Genomic DNA, 22,181 nt, shown 5'->3' with positions numbered 1-22,181 from the left:
ACTATGGGTACTTCAGACTTCGACAACTTATGACTGCGGCTGTTTTGTGGACTACTCCTGACATGACTGCATAAGATCGAACTTCTGTCATGAAGAAAGAAAAAGAGGTTTTAGAAGCAAAAAAAAAAAAAACAATCACTCTGATACAACTTTCCTCCAGATCCCCACCCAACTCCTTAATTCCATATTTTTAAATTCAAAGAGTAAATCTATATGAACAATAATTCAAATAAAACCAAATTTACTGAAATAATTTAGCTATACAGTTATAGACTTACACATGTACCCTGCTTGCTTATTGATCATATTAAGCATTGCTTTCAAGGATTGACCTGGCCCACACTCAAAAGTCTGAGGGTATTGGATATCAACTGGCCGTTCATATAAAATATGCATCGTTTGCTCCCATTTAACAGAAGTCAAGATTTGTCTCGGTAGCTGTCTCTTTATGTGTTTCACATCACGATACATCTTTCCATCAACATTTGAATGAACTGGCACTAAAGGATTTTGTACCTCTGCTCTGTTTATTGCTTCACTAAATGGTGATACAGCATCCTGCATGAGCTTAGTATGAAAAGCTCCAGATACAGTGAGCCGTTTCAGTTTTCTTATATTGAAATCTGAAGCATTCTTCTCAATGAAATGAAGGGCTTCTTCATTACCGGCGATTATCTTTGAGCCTGGATATAAATAATTTGAAACACAACACTCTGGATCTTCAATCCCCTGTCTAATACACCATTCCTTTGCAAGGTTCAAAGCATAGCCTAACTTTGCATCTGCACCAAAGAAGACAGTCATCATCCCACTTGGAGTTAAATCTGAAGCATATTGCATTGCTTCAGCTCTGATCTGAACAAGCTTCAATCCCGTTTCAAAGCTAAAAGCACCTGCAAATGTAAGGGCAGTAATTTCACCAAGACTAAACCCAGCCGTGGCAACACAACCTTCAACTGCCCTTGGATTATTTTCCCTCACAGCTTCAACTGCAGCAAGGGAAGTCACGTATATGGCAGGTTGTGCGTACATAGTTTTATCAAGTTGTGATTTAGGGCCTTCTAAGCACATATTCAATAAATCAAATTTTAATATATCATTAGCAGCGAGAAATAACTCTCTAACTTGAGGTAAGTCAAGAACCTTCTTTCCCATACCAACAAATTGTGTCCCTTGTCCTGGAAAAAGAAATATACTAGTTTCACTGGGATTAACAGAAGGCCGAAAGGAATAGCTGCTTTGATCCCTTCTCTTAGCAACTCTTACTGCTTCTTTAGGATAAGGATTAGATGCACAATCGTTTTCCTTTGATTCCTTTAGTTCATGAAACGATGCACTGTCGTCAAGCAAATTATTTATTTGAGACTTTTTAAGGTTTTTCAATGGGTCCTTTGGTTTACAACACCTTACACATGTCTGGCTAAAGTACCTTGATGCTCCAGGTGGTAACATCAATCTAAAGCTGGCGTATATCATCATCTGAAAAGAAAAAATACTTCAAACAAATACAACAAGGTATTTCGATTAGCTTCCACACAAACAGAGTTTAAACCAAACCCGTATCATTTATAATAAACACGTTTTGTTTAAAGGGAAAAAAGTATTTGTCAAAGGTTAGAAAAAAATTGAATTTATATGCAACAAATAAGCTTAACTCAATAACAAAATTGCTCTATTCATTTTAGTTTTTGATGAAAAGAAAAACGGAGTTGGGCAATGAAATGAGAAAAATAATTCTGTGTTTGCAGTTCAAACAAGAAAATAGACAAGAAAAAAACTGACATCCTTGCAAAAAGTTAACAAGTGTCCTTTGGTTTATGTCCCGAGGTTAATTGAAAGGACAGTTTTAAAAAAGTTTTTAGAAGAAAAGTAGAAGGCAATATTAAAACCTAAAACAAGCACAAGAAAGTCATATAATGCGTCAAATTAAAATGAAGACACATTATTACGAATGACTAACCCAAATCCTAAAAGAACATGACAAAAATAGAAAATCAATTCAAATAAAAAAGAAAGATGAATTAAAAATAATGTTCAAGTGAATCTCAAAACAAACAGATTTTTTACCAGAAATGGACACGGGGCTACTATCTCTGTAAATTTCCTAAGCATTAGAGAGCCATTTGCACTTTACTGAGACCTGTTCTGAATATTTTTTCTCCCTAGCAGAAAAAATAGGGTAAAGGCACCAATGATTCGACAGTGCAATTTCGAAACCACTGTCAAGATTTTCCTTCAAAACAGGATAAATCTGCTTAGTCATGACTTGGAACACCATTTCTTGACGCCGTCGTTATGTTTTGACAATGCAAAACGTGGACACTATATCCGATACATTTAGATAAAAAAAAGAATATTCAATAAAATCAGTTCCTGTTTTCGACACAAAATGAGCTCCCAACTATTTTATAACTATGTAATGCTCAAACTGTCATTGTTTGGTTATTTTTTTGTAAAAAAAAAATGTGGGATGAGCACCAGTGCATCAAAATACATCTGATCTTTTAAAATTTAACCACATTAGCTTTTTCTTAGCAAAATCAAATGAAAGTAGCAGCTAATATTATATTGACGAAACTATGTTCCAAGGGTCGAAAATTCTTGTCTGATGCAGCTGAATACTAGGCCGATTAAAAATGTTCCTTCAGCCAAATTCAAACGTAGATATTGGCTTCTATCATGAGGTTCATTTCTTTTGAGAACATCTTGCAGTAACTTTGTCGAAATTTTCGACAGACAGTAACAGGCCCTGTCGAAATATAGGTGACTCTGTCGAAACTTCACTGAACATGCAAAACACAAAAGAAACAATTGATATCAAAATTCAAGGGTCCTCTGACGAAAACAGTTGTCGAATTTAAGGGTACTTTTTAAACGAGAAATTTTTAATAATTATTATTTCTAATAATATTTCTCATGAAATAAAAAACAAAAAAAAAGGTATTTTATTAAATCGTAGTTTTACTGATTTGATACTAGATGCTAGAATTTTATGTAACCTGAGGAACTGCCGCTTGACCTCATACCATGTACATATTTTTAAGCATTTAAATTGGTTGCTCACAACACACTAATTCATTTATGACTGAATAGCTTTGAAGTAGACTCTCTCTTAGTAAATTTTGTTTATGTTTTCTTTCAATAGATGGAATATTTTGGTGATTGTTATTTGTAATAGTATTTCACATGAAAAAAACATTAAAAATGCTTTACACGTTTGTTATTTTTAATTTGTAGTTTTACTGATTTGATGCTAGATATTTCCATCATCTGAGGAACTGCTGCTTGGCCTCATACTATGTTCATTTTTTTAAGCATTTGACTTGGTTGATCACAACACTCTAATTCATTTATAACTGTATAAATTTGAAGTAGACCCTCTATTAGTAAATCTTACATATGTTTTCTTTCAAATAGATCTCAAGTTGTAAAATACAAACAATTTCTCTCTGATCCCCTCCCTACTTGGTGTAGAATTCCTTAAGGAATCTTGTTAGAACCACTTTCATATCTAGTAGTGATTAATGAAATTGGTAAAAGATTTCCTCAGGAGGTGATTACCTGCTTATCGTCGAAGCATGTCATAGAAATATCAAAAGTGGCCCCATCAAAATCCTACCCATGCTTAGGACGAGACTAAGAATTTACATACAAACGTAAATTCCACTAAGTGAAATTATAATAACAATAAACATCTTAAAATTCTTGAAATCCACTCCCGTTTTTATAGACTCTATCCCACACAAAATGCTAGTAAAACACGTCAGACTCCCCGGTGTCACATATTTCTAATAAAGTTCAGTAGGACGCATTTCAAAGATTCCAGACTTTTCAGACAAAGGATAGTCAAAACTAAAACTTTTAAAGGGGATTAAAATGGTATATTAACTTTGAAATGGCCAAACGATCACAGTATTTTCACTGTGAACAACAAAGGAATCTTTGCTGGACCATTAAAGCTGGGGGAAAGTGGGCCATTCCAGATAGTGTTTAGAGATACTATTCTTGTGGCATATATGCGAAAATCTGAAAAAAAGAAAAAAGGCATATGACCCAGGTCAAATGATTATACCCCATATGATTATCCAATTTCGTTCCTATACCTGAGGCAATTCTTTCAGTTTTTTCCAATATCTGAATAGTGTTATACGCGTTTACATATTAAACGTAGTTGAAGAGAAACAAACGAAAAAAGCAAAGAAAATAGGCATGCCGAATTTACAAGGATCTCCCCACAAGCATTCTCCAAGTATTTTGACACGAGTTGAATTGAGTTCCAACTAACGTCGAAAACAGATAACTTTCTTGTTCTGACGAATTCGTAGGTGAAAATCTTCAGAAAATTGGAGTTTTATATTCTTTTCTGATGAAACTTCAAACTTCTAATCAAACAGTAAGATTCCTACATGTTTTTCCTACATACTGGAATCCTTTTCAAGCCAAAAGTCTTTAAGTTAGGCCTTCCATAGTAGAAAAAGTGGGGTTTTTTTTACAGAAACTGTCGAATCATCAGTGCCTTTACCCTACAGGACCAAACAGTTCGTGGTAACAAACTGTAAGCACGCAACTCGGGCTTACAGTAACCAAAACCAAAAAAAAAAATTTATAAATAAATACATCAAAAGAATTAATTTTTTGTGCTGATTTCAAATATACAAACTTCATTAAGCTTAAAGCAAGGCATCAGAAGCTAGGAGCCTGAGAAAGTTTGCCTGATTTTAGAAAAAGGGCAAAATACACTCAAAAGGCACGTTTTTTTTTGACGAAAATCACAAAAATCACTCCATTTGATTCAGTATATTAGAGGACCCTAGTCAAGAGGTTTCGAGCTCCTACCAGCAAAAATGTGGAATTTCGCAATTCTTCCAGAAGAAAGATCATGGATGCGTGTTTATATATTTGTTTTGTGTTTTTTTCCCCGGAAATGATCGTACCGAATCGGTGGTCCTAGATGGCTAAAGGATGATTCAAAATCAAATAAACAGTCTCAGCTCTCTTTTTAAGCAGTCAAAAATATTGTGCCACGAGAAAGTGATATTATCTGTTATTGTGTAGTACCAAACTATGATTCTGTCCTAAAAAGGGCCAATTGGCTACCGACTGAAAATTCTGAGATAGGCAAATTATTTAAAAGTATCAAAAAAAAATATTGGGCTTTTCATTTGCAGAAAAAGCAATGCCACACAATAGCACATTCGTTCCCAAAGTCACGTAGTCTACAGCAGATAAAAGGTTAATATAGACATTTATGTTAGTGCATGATTTAACTACGTTGATTTACATAATTTTTCATAAAATTATGTTCGGTGACGCATAATGGCGCATCAGCTATTATTAAGGAGGGCTGTGGGAATTTGGAAGGGCGGTCCCAGATCTTATGTATATGAATACAAGATGAGTCTTGCAGTATGAGACCCGATAGGGCACAACCTTCCTTCATATTTAGGAGATATCAGTTCAATTCGAATAAATATGCTTTATTTTGAAAGGCAAATACACTAAATGAGCTCTTTTTCCCGAAGCAATGCTGTGCCAAAACCTATATTCATATTTTTGATATTGATATATTTATTTAGCTTTAACAAAAATTTACATACACAAATCAATATGATTCGACCAAAACCAAGCGGTTAAAACCAAATATTATCTCTATATAATACAAATTATATGCACATAACAAAATCAAATTTTTCTTTGATAACTTTTTGGTGATAGTGTTTTATTGTATAATGTAAAAAAAAGCCTTTTTCTTGATATTAAATAAAAAAAAAAAAAAATTTAAATGAAAGTATGGAGCGACATTAAAACTTAAAACGAACAGAAATTACTCCGTATATGAAAGGGGCTTTTCCTCTTTAACGCCCCGCTCTTTACGCCAAAGTTTGACTCTTTCTCTTTACTCTACCTTTTAAAATAGAAAAAAAAAATTAGCGCAAAGAGCGGGGCGTTGAAGAGGAAAATCCCCTTTCATATACGGAGTAATTTCTGTTCGTTTTAAGTTTTAATGTCGCTCCTTACTTTCATTTAAAAAATCTTGTTTTTTTTATTAAATTTCTGGACGTTTGTTAATTAATACATGTTTTGATCTTGGCTTTCCGAACATAAACAAATGGAACAAAATAGTTAAAAATAATGTAACAAAATAATAAATAAATAGTTGAAATCACCAAAAAAACTTTAGCGTAAGGATCGAGGTATTAAGAGGAGGTAAACCCCTCATATGTGTAATAATTTCTGCCCGTTTTAATTTTTAATGCTGCTCCTCACTTTCAGTAGAAAAAAACTTTTCATATTTATTTTTTCACTGTTTTTTTTTAAATAATGTTAAATAAATCATGCGCCCACTTCATTGAAAGTCTCTTCTTCCATGAGAAGTTTTTCCATGGAAGATCCTCCCACTTAGTCCCCCCCCCCACCTCAACTCTCCCCCCAAACCAAAAAACCCCCCTGAAAACGTCTGTACACCACCCAGTAACCATTAATATATGTAAACACAGGTCAAAGTTTGTAACTTGCGACACCTCCCACGAGGACCGCAGGAGAGTAAGTCGTCCCCAAAGACATCGTTTTAAGTTTTTCGACTTTGATGAATAAAATGGATAACTCACAATTTTGATCAGGTGACTTTGGGGAAAGAATGAGCGTGGGAGGGGGCCTAGGTGCCCTCTAATTTTATGGGTCAATTAAAAAGGGCACTATAACTTTTAATTTCCGTTAGTACGAGCCCTCTCGCGACATTCTAGGACCACTGTAGATACGATTACCCCTAGGGAAAAAACAAAAACAAAAAAAACAAACAAATAAACACGCATCTATGATTTGTCTTCTGGTAAAAAATGCGAAATTCCACATTTTTGTAGATAGGAGATTGAAACTTCTACAATAAGGTTCTCTGATACGCTGAATCTGATGGTGTGATTTTTGTTAAGACTGTATGACTTTTAGGGAATATTTCTCCCTATTTTCTAAAATGAGGCAGATTTTTTCAGGCTCGTAACGTATATTTAAAATCAGCATTAAAATACGATTTTTTTTATGCAACTATTGGTATCAAAATTCTATTTTTTAGAGTATCGGTAACTATTGAGCTGGGTCACTCCTTACTGCAGTTCGTTACCACGAACTGTTTGAAAATCAAATGAAAATAGTAGCCAATATTATACTGACTAAACTATGTTCCAAGTGTCAAAAATTCTTGTCTGATGTAGTGGAATACCAGGCCGACTAAAAATATTCCTTCAGCCAAATTTAAACGTAGGTATTTTTAAGTTTTAATCTGGTAAGTTTTTTTAACTGAAAGTAATGGGCGACATTAAAACTTAAAGCGAACAGAAATTACTCCCTATATGAAAGAGGCAATTCCCTCATAAACGCCCCGCTCTTAACACTAGAGTTTGACTCCTTCTCTCAACTTTAATTTTTAAAACAGTAAAAAACTTTAGCGAAAAGAGCAGGGCGTTGAGGAGAGAACAGCCCTTTTCATATACGGAGTAATTTCTGTTCGTTTTAAGTTTCAATGTCGATCCTTACTTTCAGTTAAAAAAAACTTGCTTTTTTACTTAATTTCTGAACGTTTTTGAATTAATGAATGTTTTGATTTTGGCCCCCCGCACATAAATAATTGAAACGAAATTTGCATATTATTTTTTTTGGCTAATTAGCTTTCTCATAGTTTTGATCGGATGATTTTGAGAAAAAAGTAGTGGGGGAGGAGGCCTAGTCACCCTCCGGTTTTTTGGTTACTTAAAAAGGAAACTAGAACTTTTAATTTTTTACAAACATTTTTATTAGTAAGAAATATAAGTAGCTTACAAATTTACTTACGCAATGAATGTATATATTCGCATGTTTTTATGACGTATATGAGGCGGTTCTCCCCCTCGTCAATACCTCGCTCTTTACAGTAAAGCTTAGATATTGTCCCAATTCCTTAAGAAAGACCCATGGATCACAAAGGCCGTAGAATAAATAGTTGAAATTACTAAAAATATTTTAGCGTAAAGCGAGAGGTATTAGGAGGAGGTGGACTCTTCATATGCGGAATAATTTCTGTTCGTTTTAAGTCTTAACGCTGCTCCTTACTCTCAGTTGAAAAAAAACTTTTTTCATATTTATTTTTTATTTGTTTTTTTAAATGATGCTAGAAAATCCTGCACCCCGTTCATGGAAATTCTCTTCCCTCATGACAAAAACCTCCATGGAAAGATCCTCCCACGTAACACCCTCCCCTCAACCCTCTCAGCCAACCAAAAACATCCCTCTGAAAACGTCTGTAGCCTACACTTCCCAATAACTATGACTTTATGTAAACACTGGTCAAAGTTTGTAACTTGCAGCCCCTCCCATGGGGACTGTGGGGGAGTAAGTCATCCCCAAAGACATAGTTATTAGATTTTTCGACTACGCTGAATAAAATGGCTATCTCAGATCTGGTGACTTTGGGAAAAAGAGAGTCTGGGAGGGGGCCTAGGTTCCCTCCAATTGTTTGGTCACTTAAAAAGGGAACTAGAGCTTTTAATTTTCGCTAGAATTAGCCCTCTCGCGACATTTTAGGACCGCTTGGTCCATACGATCCCCCTTGGGAAAAAAAACTAACAAACAAATAAACAAACAAAAAAATAAACAAACAAACAAATAAACACGCATCTGTGATTGCCTTCTGGCAAAAAAAATGCAAAATTCCACATTTTTGTAGGTAGGAGCTTGAAACTTCTACAATAGGGTTCTTTGATACGCTAAATCTGATGGTGTGATCTTCGTTAAGATTCTGTGACTTTTAGGGGGTGTTTTCCCCAATTTTCTAAAATAAGACAAATTTTCTCAAATTTGACTTTTGATGGATAAGACTAAACTTGATGAAACTTACATATTTAAAATCAGCATTAAAATGTGATTCTTTTGATGTAATTTTAAAGTTTCGGTTACTATTAAGTTACTCGGTTACTTTAAATCGCAAACCAAGGTGGTCACTAATGTTATGCTCAGGATCATCGTGGATCTGTAGGATTGTGATTGGCTAGTACATGATCAATGTTAGTGACTCTTCCGGAATTATGAATATAAGTATGTGAGACATTTTTAAGACTGACGGCTAGATCATCTGGTATACTGAATATAAGTATTTCTGCGAATTTCCTAGAGACAAAGCCAGAGATATCGCATTGTAAGTCACCACATACGACTATACACCGATCCCTAAGTTTGTTCAGAAGTCGCGATAGTTTCGTACAAGCCTGGGAGTATCGTTTTTCAGAAGCCACCGTGTTCATATTGGTGAGGAGGTAATGATTTACCATAACAAATCCGTTAGCGTTTGGAATCTCAACGGCGATACAGCATTCGTAGAACTCAAATTTTTGAAAACCCGAAGCTTTACTAGCGATAATGGCAGTTCTTTCTGAGGGCCTACCCCGGGAATAAAAACATGTCGCTTCACGGATAAAAAGTTCTTTCTCGGTATCGACCAGAACCGAGCCGTAATGTTCTGACGTTAGAAGGTGCTCTTGGAGGCACACAACATCATATTTGTTGCACTTCAGAAATATAATCCAATTTTCTAGCATTATGCACCTAAATGTTAAAACAAAAGTCCATGATACTGTTCATGAAGAGACTGTTACTCTCTTTTGAGGATCAACGTTCTTTAGTGCATCTTTAACTGCCGGACAGTTAATAGTATAGCTTGGGTGAGTGTTTCTGCCATCAGGGCATAGCGCGCATTTCACAGTCGCGTTAGGGCCTGATGACTCTCACCAGCACATTTGGGGCATTTAGGTTGATAGTACAGTCTTTGGCGATTTGGTTGAAGGACTGACAGTTGAAACATCGTCGCGAGAGGGAAACATAAGGAATGATATTGAAATAAGTGTAGTCTACAAAAATCCCATTTTTCAAGGCATGGTTACAAGATATAGAATCCTTAAAAGACAGGTAGATGTGTCTACCATGATATCCATGATACTTGGGTAAACAACGATAATATCATCCTTTGAAGTGCCAGTAGGAAAAATTTTTGCAACTGCTAGGAATGTTTGAACTCGGTAAACAGCTTTTGCACCAGGAACCTTGTTAACAGATTCACTCAAACATTTCACTGATTCGTCCGAGTCGACATAGGTAATGAGACCACCTTTCCTTTGAACGATTTTACGGACATGCCAGGAGGCTCCGTTACGTTCAAAATAATATTTTTGCTTTCTACAGGATTCAAGACATTCGGTTGGTAAGTTGCTTATGAAAACTGGAATCTCAGGCTTAGTGTGCACTAACTTAGGCCAGGCAGGTGACTCCAGTAGAGATTCTTTGCACTACACAATTAAATCCTCGATCTTATCAGTGCATTCATTCACCCTCACGGTCATTGTGGTCAAGACATCATGAGGGATCTTAGGCACTTTGCTGATTTTCCAAATAGTAAAAAGTGTCTTAAAGTTGGGAATATTTGAGACCACTTTAAATAGTTCATAAATATCAGACATGAATACATTGGAAGTTGTTTGAGCTCGCCTGTCTTTGACCAACTGTACATCCAACTCACGAACTAAATCATCGAGTACCATATGACCAGAAAGGATCAAATCTTTACCGAAAAACTTTGCACCTGTGCTGACTATAGCGTCTTTGGCAAGCACAATTGAATTAATTATCAAAAATTAAATTAAAGAAAAATTTCAACTGAAAGTCAGGAGCAATATTAAAACTTTAAATAAGAAAAATGTTCTGTATACGAGTGGGCTGCCTCTTCTTTATTCCTTGCTCTTTACAGTCTAAAAGTTTGTTGAAAAGAGTTCTCATTTAAATTCAACTTCTTTGTCTTTGAGCAGTCTTTCTTAGAGAATTGTGCCAAAAAGTCGGGCTTTAGCATAAAGTGTGAAGATTGAGGAAGGGAAAGCCTTCCTAATATATGGAATGATTTTTGCTTATATTAAGCTTTAATGTTGCTCCTGACTTTCAGTTGAAAAAACTATTTGTTTTTATTTATTCAGATACTCTATGGGTTTTGACAACTCAAGGAATCTGTTCACAAAGAAAAGAAAGCAGCAGCAGATGCAAGAAAAAAAAAGAAAAAGGCAGAGCTAGATCTAGGGGGAGAAGGGGCAGGCACCCTGGGCAGCATGCTAAAAGGAGCAACAAAACAAGCTAAAGAGTAAAATTATAAAAACAAACTTCTTAAAAAAGAACAAATTTAATGTTTGAGACTATCTAAATTGTAACGCTGGAGTATTTTGTCAAGAACAAATACAAGTTTTTAGTAGCCTCTGTCCTATCCCACCTCTTTTGCTTTAAGGGTTTATTTTTGAATTGGAATGACACAGCAATGTAACAGACAGGGGCAAAGCTTCAATGGATGTTTGCTTCCCAAGTAGTTAGATTCCCCTGCCATGTTAATAATTTAAGGAGTTTCCCTATTGGGTATTTATTCACGAAACTATAGTAATTTTTTTTGATGGTACAAAAAAAATCTAGGGGTGGGGGTGTTTTTTCTTAATAACAACAATATTTTCTAGAATATAAGTCCCAACTGGTGCCACTGTGAGTTTCTCCATGTTCCTCATTAGTTTTTTCTATTTTTTGGGGTTCCAACGAACCAGCCCTCCATGGAAAAGATTTCAGCACACTTGCCTAATGATATTTTTCTTTGATTTGCATTTCACACTTAAACCCTTTAATGGCAGTGAAAGAGAGAAATAAAAGTTATTTAACGGCTAAAAATTTCTCTTAATTGGTTTAGTGGCTTGTCTGAATTAACAAATAATGGCAAATAATGACAAATAATACTAATATAAGCGAGATCTTTTCTAATTGTCTGGGACAGTAAGGAGGAAAATAATAAAGAAAAGAATAATAAGGAAGAGAAAGGCAATGACAATGCTACATAAATTAAGACATGGCAGGATCTGTTTGTTGTAATTCGTGTATTAGCTACTTAAGATGCCTTAGAATTCTTGTTCTACCATTTATGGTGAGGCTCAACCTCCCTTTGAAACTTTTACATTATATTGAGATAATATATTTAAGGTTAAATGGTGATACGGTAAAACTTGGAACATAAGCTATGATGGTAGTACAAATATAAGCATGTATGGTACCTGTTTTGACAACCCCTGGGAGTTTACTTGTGTACTAAATTTTTTAGAATTTTGAAGATAAAAACAAAGAAATCAGATTTGCTGAAATAAAGCGGTTGCCCCTAAAATTGGGTCTTTGACAACCAAGTTGGAATTATTCAGGATATAAAATCAGTGCAGCAGTTTACCAGTTTTGGAACTCAAATTCTTCTAAAGTTGGAAAAGCAACTTCAAAGTTCTGGTGCAATTTTTTAATTTGTTAATTTGGTTCCAAGTAGGAACACCAATTTGCAAGAATATAGGAAAGAGGGAGACAAGATTTATTTTTTTAATGAAGACACATACATATAATTTTCAAAATCTTTAATGGGAACTTTTTCATTTTTTCTGCTAACTTAAGATAAAGAAGAAATGGATTTTTCGAATAGGGTGAGCAGTTCCAAGCCCCCTTCTTCTAAGTGGTATACTTATTATAAAGAAAGGGCCCCTGGTAATCATTTTTTGGCAGTCATTCTTGGTTAAAACAACCACAGATATTTTGCAGGAAACATTGGACTTCATCTCTTTGGATTTTCTTGAACTTCGGAAGAAAAAAAAATCAGATTTGCTGAAAGAAAAGGGTTGCAATAAAATTGGGTTTTTGGCACCCAGGTTGGTACTGTTTGGGATGTAAAATCAGTGCAGCTGTTTGCTAGTCTTGCAACCCTCAGGCTTCTAAAGTTAGGATAGGAGCTTTAAAGTTCAGGTACCCCAGGATCTTAATCCTGGCAATTATTTGGATTGGTTCCAAGTAGGGGCACTAATTCACAAGAATGTGGATAATTCACAAGAAAAACTGGTTTTCATAATCTTTGATGGGAACTTTTTGATTTTTTTTTCCTGCCAAATTAGCTGTATTGAAATTAAAACCATAATAAATATACCAAATATCTATCTTGTATCTAACCAAATCTATCTTGTATCTAACCAAATCTATCTATCTAACCAAAATATGTGTAATAATTCAAATTCATAATGACCATAAATTATATTACAGAATAAATGAGACCCAAAACAAGCAGAAATTAAATAAATAATCAGCAAACATACAAAAAAAAGTAGTAATCAAAATGAATAAATAAATCATGAAATAAGCAAAAATTGAATTGAGTATTAAATCAAACTTAAAACAAACAAAAATGATTTCAAACAGGAGTTTGGCTACTGTCCCCTTCCTTAACCATAAAAGTCTAAAGCCTATTGCATCACTTGTATTTACTGAAAACTTATGTGTCTTGAACAGTCCTTGGAAAGAACTATCAGAACTAAACTGAATATTTGATATATAGTGATACTTATTGCTGACAATTCAGCAATTCAAGATTTTGCTTCTCTGTAGTCAATCTTGTAATTATAAAAAATTAGCCATTTTTATTCTAATTCATGGGGGGCTCATTATCCCTGTAGGCATGATAATTTGACCTTTTCACTACTTTGTACAAAATGACTATCTTAAAATTTTAATCAGATAATTTTGGGGAGGCGGCACCCTCTGATCACTTTGACTCTTAAAAAAGAGACTAGAACTTACAACTTCCAATTTAATAAGACCCTCCAAAGTTATACCATCACCCCTTCCATACGAAGTGCCTCTGCAAATAATAATAATAATAGCAATACATTGAATTCTTATGGCTCTTTACTATAAGCAATGTTAGTGTGCTGCCTCTAATAAGAAGCATTTTATGTTAACCATGGGTAGCTTGTACAACTTACAGCCCTTCCCCAGGAGATGTGGAGGATTTACTTGACCTTTGAACAAAATGGCTATCTCAAAACATTGACGAAATACATTTGGGGGAAAAAGGGCATGGGGAGGGGGACTGGTTACCCTCAAACCACACTTGAGTCAAATCTTAAATGTTTAGTTATTTGACTTTTGAACCATTTTAACAAAATGGATAGCTCAAAATTTCAAGTGGATGCATTTGGGGAAAAACGGTTGGTAGGATGGGGGCAATTTGTCCTCTGATCACTTTTGACTGTTTAGAAGAACTTCTGACTTCCAATCACGTGAGTTACTTCTAAAGCTTATGCCTATCATCCCTTCCATGTGAAGCGCCTCTGGGGAAAAATAATAATAATAATTATATTACTCACTTCTCAATATGGATTTATAAAGGGAAAGTCAACTGAACTGGCATTTCATGAATTTTTATTGAATATAAATGACTCATTAGATGGTGATCAACATGCTTTGTCAATTTTCCTTGATGTCGCTAAAGCATTTGACACTGTAAATAATTCTTTGCTTCTTATGAAACTTAAGTATTATGGATTTTCAACACAAACTGTTAATTTTTGTGCATCTTATCTTTCTGGGAGACGACTAGAACGTATTGATAAATCCCGTGACCTTTGTTCAGATACTTTCAAGATTAATTACAGAGTACCTCAAGGCTCTGTCCTTGGGCCTGTTTTATTTCTTCTTTTTATAAATGATTTACTGGATATTTTGCCTCTTTGTAAAATTATTATGTTTGCTGATGATGTAGTAATTTTTTCCACTCACCAGGACTTGGCAGTTCTTTTCAATAACCTTGAATGCATATTACAAGGTGTATCTTTTTGGTCTCAAGAAATTTACTAGCTCTTAATGAGAAAAAATGCCAATATATGTTGTCTTCATGAACTGGATTGGTCATTTCATATGGATTTTCTCTTTTATTAAATGGTCTTGAATTAAAAAGGGTTGATCAGTTGAAATACCTTGGTGCTATTTTAGATGAAAATTTGTTGTTTCATAAACATGTGAAAACCCTATTGTTAAAAATTTTCCCAAATATTGGTATTCTATCACGTTTTTGTTTTGTTTTTCCCCTAAAAATATTCTAAAATCAATTTATTATTCTTTTGTCCACCCATATTTTCGTTATTGTATTTCTGTTAGGGCTTCTACTTTTCCATCGATATTTAAATCTCTCCAAATACTCTAGAATAAAGCAATTAGAATTCTTTTTAATGTTGAGCATGGATCTTCAGTTAGACACTTATATGGGAATTAAGGAATATATTCTTTGGATCAACTTCATGCAATTTCTATTTCTAATATTTGTCAAGATTATTTATACAATAGTTTACCTTCAAATTTCTCTAGTATTTTATCAACTAATTCCCGATTTCATAATTATTTAACCACTCATTGTTAAGATTTTTTGTGTGAATTTTGTCCTATGTCAATAGCGGGTTTCAGCATCCGTCATGCTGGGTCAAAAATTTAGAACTCAATTACAGTATCAGTACGAGAATGTAGCAATAAGCAAGAGTTTTTAAAATTATTATAAAAAAATTAACAACGCAGCAAAGAAAACATTTTTTTCTGAAATAATGAACTTACTATTTATCAAAAAATTGCAAAACATAATCGCAAAGTTGAAATTTGTCAAAATTATTGGGTGCGAGGATTAAAGGTATGACGGATTTATATGTAAGTTATGATGGGTTTTCAAATATTTAAATAAATAACAAATGACTAGATGATTTGTGTTTATTGTGTTGCAGGGAATTTTTTTTTTTTTTTTTTTTTTTTTTACTTTTATATTTATGTTGATGCTGTAGGCTTGTATTTACTTTGGCTTGATTAATTTTTATTTTGTCAGAGCTAAAGTACGTAACTTTTCGTAGTGTATGTAACATTGTCAGTGCTAAAGTTTGCCACCAGGAATATGAACCGGTTTGTCATATTTATGTATGTAATTGTTGCAAATAAAAAATTATATATCTAATAAAACATTTAAGCCTGGCTCTTTACAAAAGGCACTATAGTATTAACTCATATGAAGACAAAGAAGAAATGTATTTTTCAAAAATAGTGAGGAGTTAGTTGCAAGCCTCCTTCTTCAAAATAGCGTGACTCTCTTGAGGGAAGGCCACCCTAGGAAGTTTTTTTCCTTAATCATTCTTGGTTAAAGCAACCTCAGATACTTTGTAGGACACATATATGTTTCATTGTTCTAAGCTTATCTTTTTGTCTCTTATGGGGGAGGGGGCGGTTGAGACAATACATTAACAAACAATTATTTCCTAATTTCTTTCATCTAAATTATTGACTAATGTTTTCCTAGCAAAACAGTTTTTACACAAAAATACAATATAAAAGAAAAAGTTTTTAGAAGTAGGCTGTTTTGTTGGTGCCCATCAAATGTACTATCTTGTTATCCATATTACTTTATCAGATTTCCTGTGTATCAAATTAGCAGCCAGTAAAATAATTTTAAATACCTTCAAATTTCTTAAGGAGGACAAAAGCAGGTTATTGTCTCGACTTTAGATCCATCCAGGCCTGGATACTAAAGCTCTTACTTTAGTTTTACCAAAAGAAAAGCTTTACTTCAAAGCAAAAAAAAAAAAAAATCAAAATACAGTGTTCCACATAGTCTTTGTATCCTTCTTCAATCCTAAGAAGCAAAATGAATTTGTAAAACAGAAAACAAATGCATTTCTGATTATATTGTTGAGTTGTATATTACAGACTAATAGTAATGTGAAATTATATACCTCATTAATATCAAAGTGTACATTCTATTAACCTAGCCTAATGTACAATCATTTAACAAGGTCGGCCTTTGGTCATATTTGAGAGAGGAAGGCTCATTTATTATAGGCATATATATATAAATATATATATATATATATATATATATATATATATATATATATATATATATATATATATATATATATATATATATATATATATATAGTACCAGGAGCCTGGCAGCTTTGCCACCAGGGCCTGGCACTCAGCAGATGGCAGGCTTCTATATATGGATTCTCACTGTTCTTTGTCACCTAACTGGAAATGTGAGCCTCTTCTTGATTTCATAACATCACCACAGGTTTGTTACAACCACCCAGGGAAAAAAAACAAATTCTTCCTTAAAGTCCTGACTTATTGAGATTGTTTTTGTGGCCAGTCATATATGCTTTCTTAGTGTTGCTTGTAATCCTTGCTGCAACTTATATTCTAACCACAAATTTCTTTGTTCTTGCTGTTGCATATCTTTTAGATGCATATTTCTTTGTTCTTCACTTTGATTTCTAATTTGTTCTATTCCTTGTTGTTGCATGTATTGTAACCACTTATTTCTTTGATCTTCACTTTTGCTTTGACCTGTTTTAATTCTTGCTGCCAATTTTCTTCAAACCACACGTTTCTTCATTCTTCAATTTATTTTCTGACTCCTATCCCAATTATCTTCTCAGTGGCTAATTTCAAAATAAAGTGTTAATCCTTCAGAAATCTTTTGAAAAAAAGTGTTCCATTCAATTTAGAAATGATGTGTCAAAGCATGAGCATGAAAAAAGACAAATATTGTATGAAGAAATACATCAGAGAAGATTGAATGGGGAAGTGGACATAATAATCAGAGCAAATAAGATTGTGTCAAAAAACTTCCAAACCCTTGCAACAGGTCAGTCACCATTACAGGAGAATGTCATGGAATCATAGATGTATGTGGTACCCCTTAAAACTTTTAAATAGCTCTATAAGTAGTGTTTCCATTTGTGATAGTACTAGTGAAGTTGGCTCTACAAAAGATACAGAAACTGAATCATATGTTAGTGCTAGATCAGATAACTGAAATTACAATCCCATTTCTTTTAAATCATGTGATTTTGGATCAAATGATGACAGTATTATTAGTGAGAGACTTATGGTACTATATAGCAATGTAAATTGTTTTACTACAAAGATAAACGAAAATTAAGTTGGTGATGAAATAAGTGCCTTCACTGAGTTGAAACCAAAACATACTGCATTTACTCTTACTGATATACAAATTCAAGTACCTGGGTTTAAACTACTCACCAATCTGTCAAAGCCAAATGGTAGAGTGATAGCAGTGTATGTCAGATTTCCACTCTAGGTGAGAGCTCTTACAGTAAATTCAGATTATGAACCTTGGGTTAGGCAAACATGGATAATGATTCTGCAGCAAAGTCTCCCTGTAGTCATAGGCTGTTTTTATAGAAGTCCCAGCTCCACTTGTCAGACAAGTTCTCTTCTAGCAATTGTATGTTCTATTTATAATGTGATGAAGCAATATTGTAAAAATGTTCTTATTGTTGGAGATTTTAATTTACCAGAATTACAGTGGATTGATGGGTTTGCTCTCACAGATGGGGTTGAAAACCCAAATGACCCACTTCTAGAGTGTCTTCATGAACATTTGCTATACCAAGCAATCAATTTCCCAACAAGGTATAGAAATGGGCAGATCCCAACCTACTAGACCTTTTGTTTATTAATAACCACAAGATCCTCATTAATATTGATTAGGATCCACCATTTGGAGCAAGTGACCATGTTGCAATTACTAGTAGGATTAGGCTGTGCCCACAAAAGAATAATTGGATTGAGCATGTGTACATAAATCACAACCAGTTGAGACCAAAGTTGGCACACCAGGACTGATCATTCATTGATGTTAAGAACATGGAGGCTTGGCTTGAAATGAAAAGGGTTTTAGTTAAATCAACAGAAAAACATACAATAATTTCCTGAAAAAGAAAACCCAAAACCCTGCCATTTATCACTTGTGACGTCAAGCTATCTGTGTGAAAAGAGATGAAGTATTGGAGCAAACACAAAAGTGACTCCTCCCATGAGAACTATGGGAAATTTAAACAAACCAGAAATAAAGTTAGGTATCTCATGAGAAAACTTAGGACAGAATATGAAGAGAGATTGGCATTTGAATCAAAGTCTAATCATAAGAGATTTTGAAAGTGTGCTTCAGCTTGGAAACCAGGGAGACACTCAGTTACAGAACTACTTGTGAATGGCACCCTGAAAGATATAGCAGCTGAGTTGAACAGTCAATTTAAGTCAGTGTTCATGCCTCCAGGCAATGCCCCCTTACCAGAAGCACTAGAATATTCTATTGAGGAACCTATGCAAAAGATAACTGTGGCCTCTGATGTGGAGAGTTGGCTGAAGCTACTTAATCTTAACAAATCCAGAAGTAAACACCTAACAATTTTAGGCATTTACTTCCTGGAAAATACCAAATAAGTTTTCCAAATTTGAGAATAGTATTTGAGTTTTTTTTAGTTTTGTTGAAAAGTGTTAAGGAATGGGAAAAGTGGAATTTACACACCAAAAGTATCTTAAAATCCTAAAAAAAAAACTGCAAATCCATTTTTGTTGAAAAGACTTCTATAGAAACTTCTGTAATTTTTGGCAATAGTGGGCACCAAAGTCTCTTGATGCTAAGCAGATTCTTCAGGACTGGCAGAATGCTAACATTACACCTGTACACAAAGGGGTAGCTGTAACAGCATTTCCAATTATTGACCTGTAGCTAGTAAAATCTTAGAAGGAATCCCAAACACTAACATTGTCAGACACCTGATCATCAATGAGCTGCTCAGTGATAGTCAGCATGGCTTTCAACATGGATGCTTGGTTGAGATTAATTTGATTGACACATATGATTAAATTGCTGAGCATCTAGATTAAGCAATCCCTGTCAACTTGGTTCTATTGGATTTTGTGAAAGCCTTAAATAAAGTATGTCACCATTGACTAAGGACCAAGTTATTTGCAAATGGAATACAAGATGAAATCAAAGAGTGGGTGCTTCAGTTTCTTTCCAGGAAAAAGCAAAGGGTGAAAATATTTGGAAAAAATGGGATAGTCATTCTTTTCAGAAGAAGTGGAGTGCCCTAGCAAACCATCTTGGGACCAACAATTTTTAACATTTATATTAATGATGCATCAACCACAGTCAAAAATAAAATAAGTCTTTATGCTGATGACTCTAAACTCATTGGATCTGATGATACACTTGATAAGAGAGGATCTATGCAGAATAACCTATAGGTAACTTCCCAGTGGGGAACTTTGTGGAGGTTTGAATTCAATGTTAATAGGTGTTGAACAATCCACTTTGGAATGGAAAATGAGAAATACTCTTATCATATGTTAGGGATGGACAGATCAAGACAGACTATCATCTTGTCTGAAGTGGAGAGAGGCTTGGGGGTCATAGTTGATAAAGAATTAAAATTCGCTTTGCACACACAGACATCTGTAGCCAAAGCAATCCAAACCCTGGTCACCTAGGGTGATGACTAAATTATATAAGGCATTGGTCATGCCTCATTTTGAGTTTGGCATGTGTTTTGCTAGCCCCCTCAATAAAGCTGACCAATAGAAGTCAGGATCAGTTCAGATACAGGCTGCAAAAGCAATTGACAGATAAAAATACTTAAAGTACTCATCTTGTCTGAAGAAACTGAAACTCCCCACTCTTGTTTACAGAAATAAGAGGGGTGATATTATTATGATGCATGAGCTCCTGAATTCTCACTCTCCATTAAATAGCCATGTCTACTTGACTAATCTGCCTGAACTAGGGGGCATAGTTGGAAACCATAGCAGAAGAGAGCTGCCATTAGACTATGCAATAACTTCTTCACTAACACAATAGTCAGTTTGTGGAATTTGCTCACTAAAGAAGTGGTCACTACCCCAGTACTGCTGCCTTTAAGAGAGCAATTGATGGAGAATGGTCACTAAAGCCATGGCAAACTGAGTGGGATGCTGTTGAGATGTCTAGCCATCAGCATCATTAACCAGTGATTCTACAGGATTTAATCCTTATTTTTCTGGACAATGCAATTTAAGGTTTTTAGGTAATTACTTTTGACTTTTTTTTTTCAACACCCTTTATCTTAGCTGCCCAGATTTGTCTTGTCATGTTTGATGGTCTAGGTTCTTCATTTGTGTTCTAGGCATTATCATTCCTCTCTTTACTTGCTCTACTTAATCTGGGCATTATGAAACTACTCAAAATGCCTTTTGTGAATAGAATAATTTGACTTGGTATATCATACTTAGCTACATTTCTTTTGTAATATTGCACTCATCATAGATATAAAAACAATATATTCACTCTTGGGGGGAGGGATGATAAAATGTGCTCTCTTAAAATGTAATCATAAATATGATACTAATCATAGCCTATGATTTTTCATGTTAACCATTTGTTTCTTGTATAATTTTGTCTGCATCAGACGCTGAAAATGATGCAACCACTACTGAGGCAAATGTGATACATGTATGTTTTTCAAACATATTCATAAATATGACATCACTGACCTGAATCCTTTTTTCAAAAATTAAGGCTTTTACAATTATTTTCCCCCAAGAAATATATTTGAATACCATGCTAAACATCCACAAACATGCCAAATCCACATTCACCCCCTTATAAAAAACATAGGTCCAGCTCTGCATCAGCAGCATAGCCTATTAATTAGTAGGCCTATTACATGAGACCACTGAGGGGGTGGAGGTGCATATGAAAGCGTAATAATTATTTTAATTAGAAACAGCATAAAAATTCATCAATCAGTGAGTTCACCCTCTCTCTAATGCAGTAATGAGACCATGTAGGCCTAGGCTATATACTTGTCTGTTTATTTTTCATACAGAAAGCTGATTGAAAATAAAAAAAATACCCTCATCATTTCTATCTCTAAAATTTATCCTTTAGTGTCTTGGAGGAGGGAGAAAGTGATTGGTATGGGACATAAAACTAATACCTACTGGCTTCTTTCAAACAATTTGGATATTTTGCCGGTACTCTATTTGAGACACATATGACGTCAGAGGCTAGTCGGATTATCCCCTCAAACGCTCAGGATTACTTGTCCGTGGGCTGGCACTTTATAACCCCCAAATAAAAAGATTATTTGAGGATTGTGACGTCAATGCTAATATTTTTTTAAATGGATAAACATGTGAAATAGTTAAGTCTAGAGAAAAGACAAGGAAACTGTAAATAATAGAAATAATCTTAGCTTTTCAGTGACCTGTAAGTAATATTATGCATATTCCTTAGTATCTAAAGGGTTTTTGGTGTTCTAGGCCTGTCTTGCATAGGCTAAGCTTCATAAGGAGTGAGAAGAAAAGTTCTTTTGTTTTTAAAAAGGTCGATTCTTAGGGAGGCAGCTATCACATTGGTGAGTTAGTCAAATGTTATTATATCAAACAGGCCTAGTTTCTAAACCATCCTATAATTATTAGTTGAAAAAAATTTAGAATGATTAGGCCAATACCTT

General features: G+C 34.4%; 1 protein-coding gene across 3 annotated transcripts; it reads right to left on the bottom strand.

Moving 5' to 3' along the window:
- Positions 1 to 224: 224 nt before the first annotated feature.
- On the bottom strand, positions 225 to 21,741 carry LOC136037965 (probable malonyl-CoA-acyl carrier protein transacylase, mitochondrial). 3 transcript variants are annotated; one of them, XM_065720853.1, is made up of 2 exons: positions 21,667 to 21,741; positions 225 to 1,479 (listed from the first exon to the last, which is right to left on the bottom strand). In XM_065720853.1, exon 2 carries the CDS (start codon positions 1,477 to 1,479, stop codon positions 259 to 261), a length of 1,221 nt encoding a protein of 406 aa, XP_065576925.1. In that variant the 5' UTR covers positions 21,667 to 21,741; the 3' UTR covers positions 225 to 258. The 3 variants fall into 3 exon arrangements, with proteins under 3 accessions (XP_065576925.1, XP_065576926.1, XP_065576924.1); XM_065720854.1 differs by having other exon boundaries at positions 21,663 to 21,724; XM_065720852.1 differs by lacking the exon at positions 21,667 to 21,741 and adding an exon at positions 21,579 to 21,650.
- Positions 21,742 to 22,181: the final 440 nt, after the last annotated feature.

Source organism: Artemia franciscana, chromosome 17 (assembly GCF_032884065.1).
Source record: "Artemia franciscana chromosome 17, ASM3288406v1, whole genome shotgun sequence".
Taxonomy (NCBI): Eukaryota; Metazoa; Arthropoda; class Branchiopoda; order Anostraca; family Artemiidae; genus Artemia; species Artemia franciscana.
The sequence above is the reverse complement of the archived record's forward strand: the minus strand, read 5'-3'. Positions and strand labels throughout refer to the sequence as shown.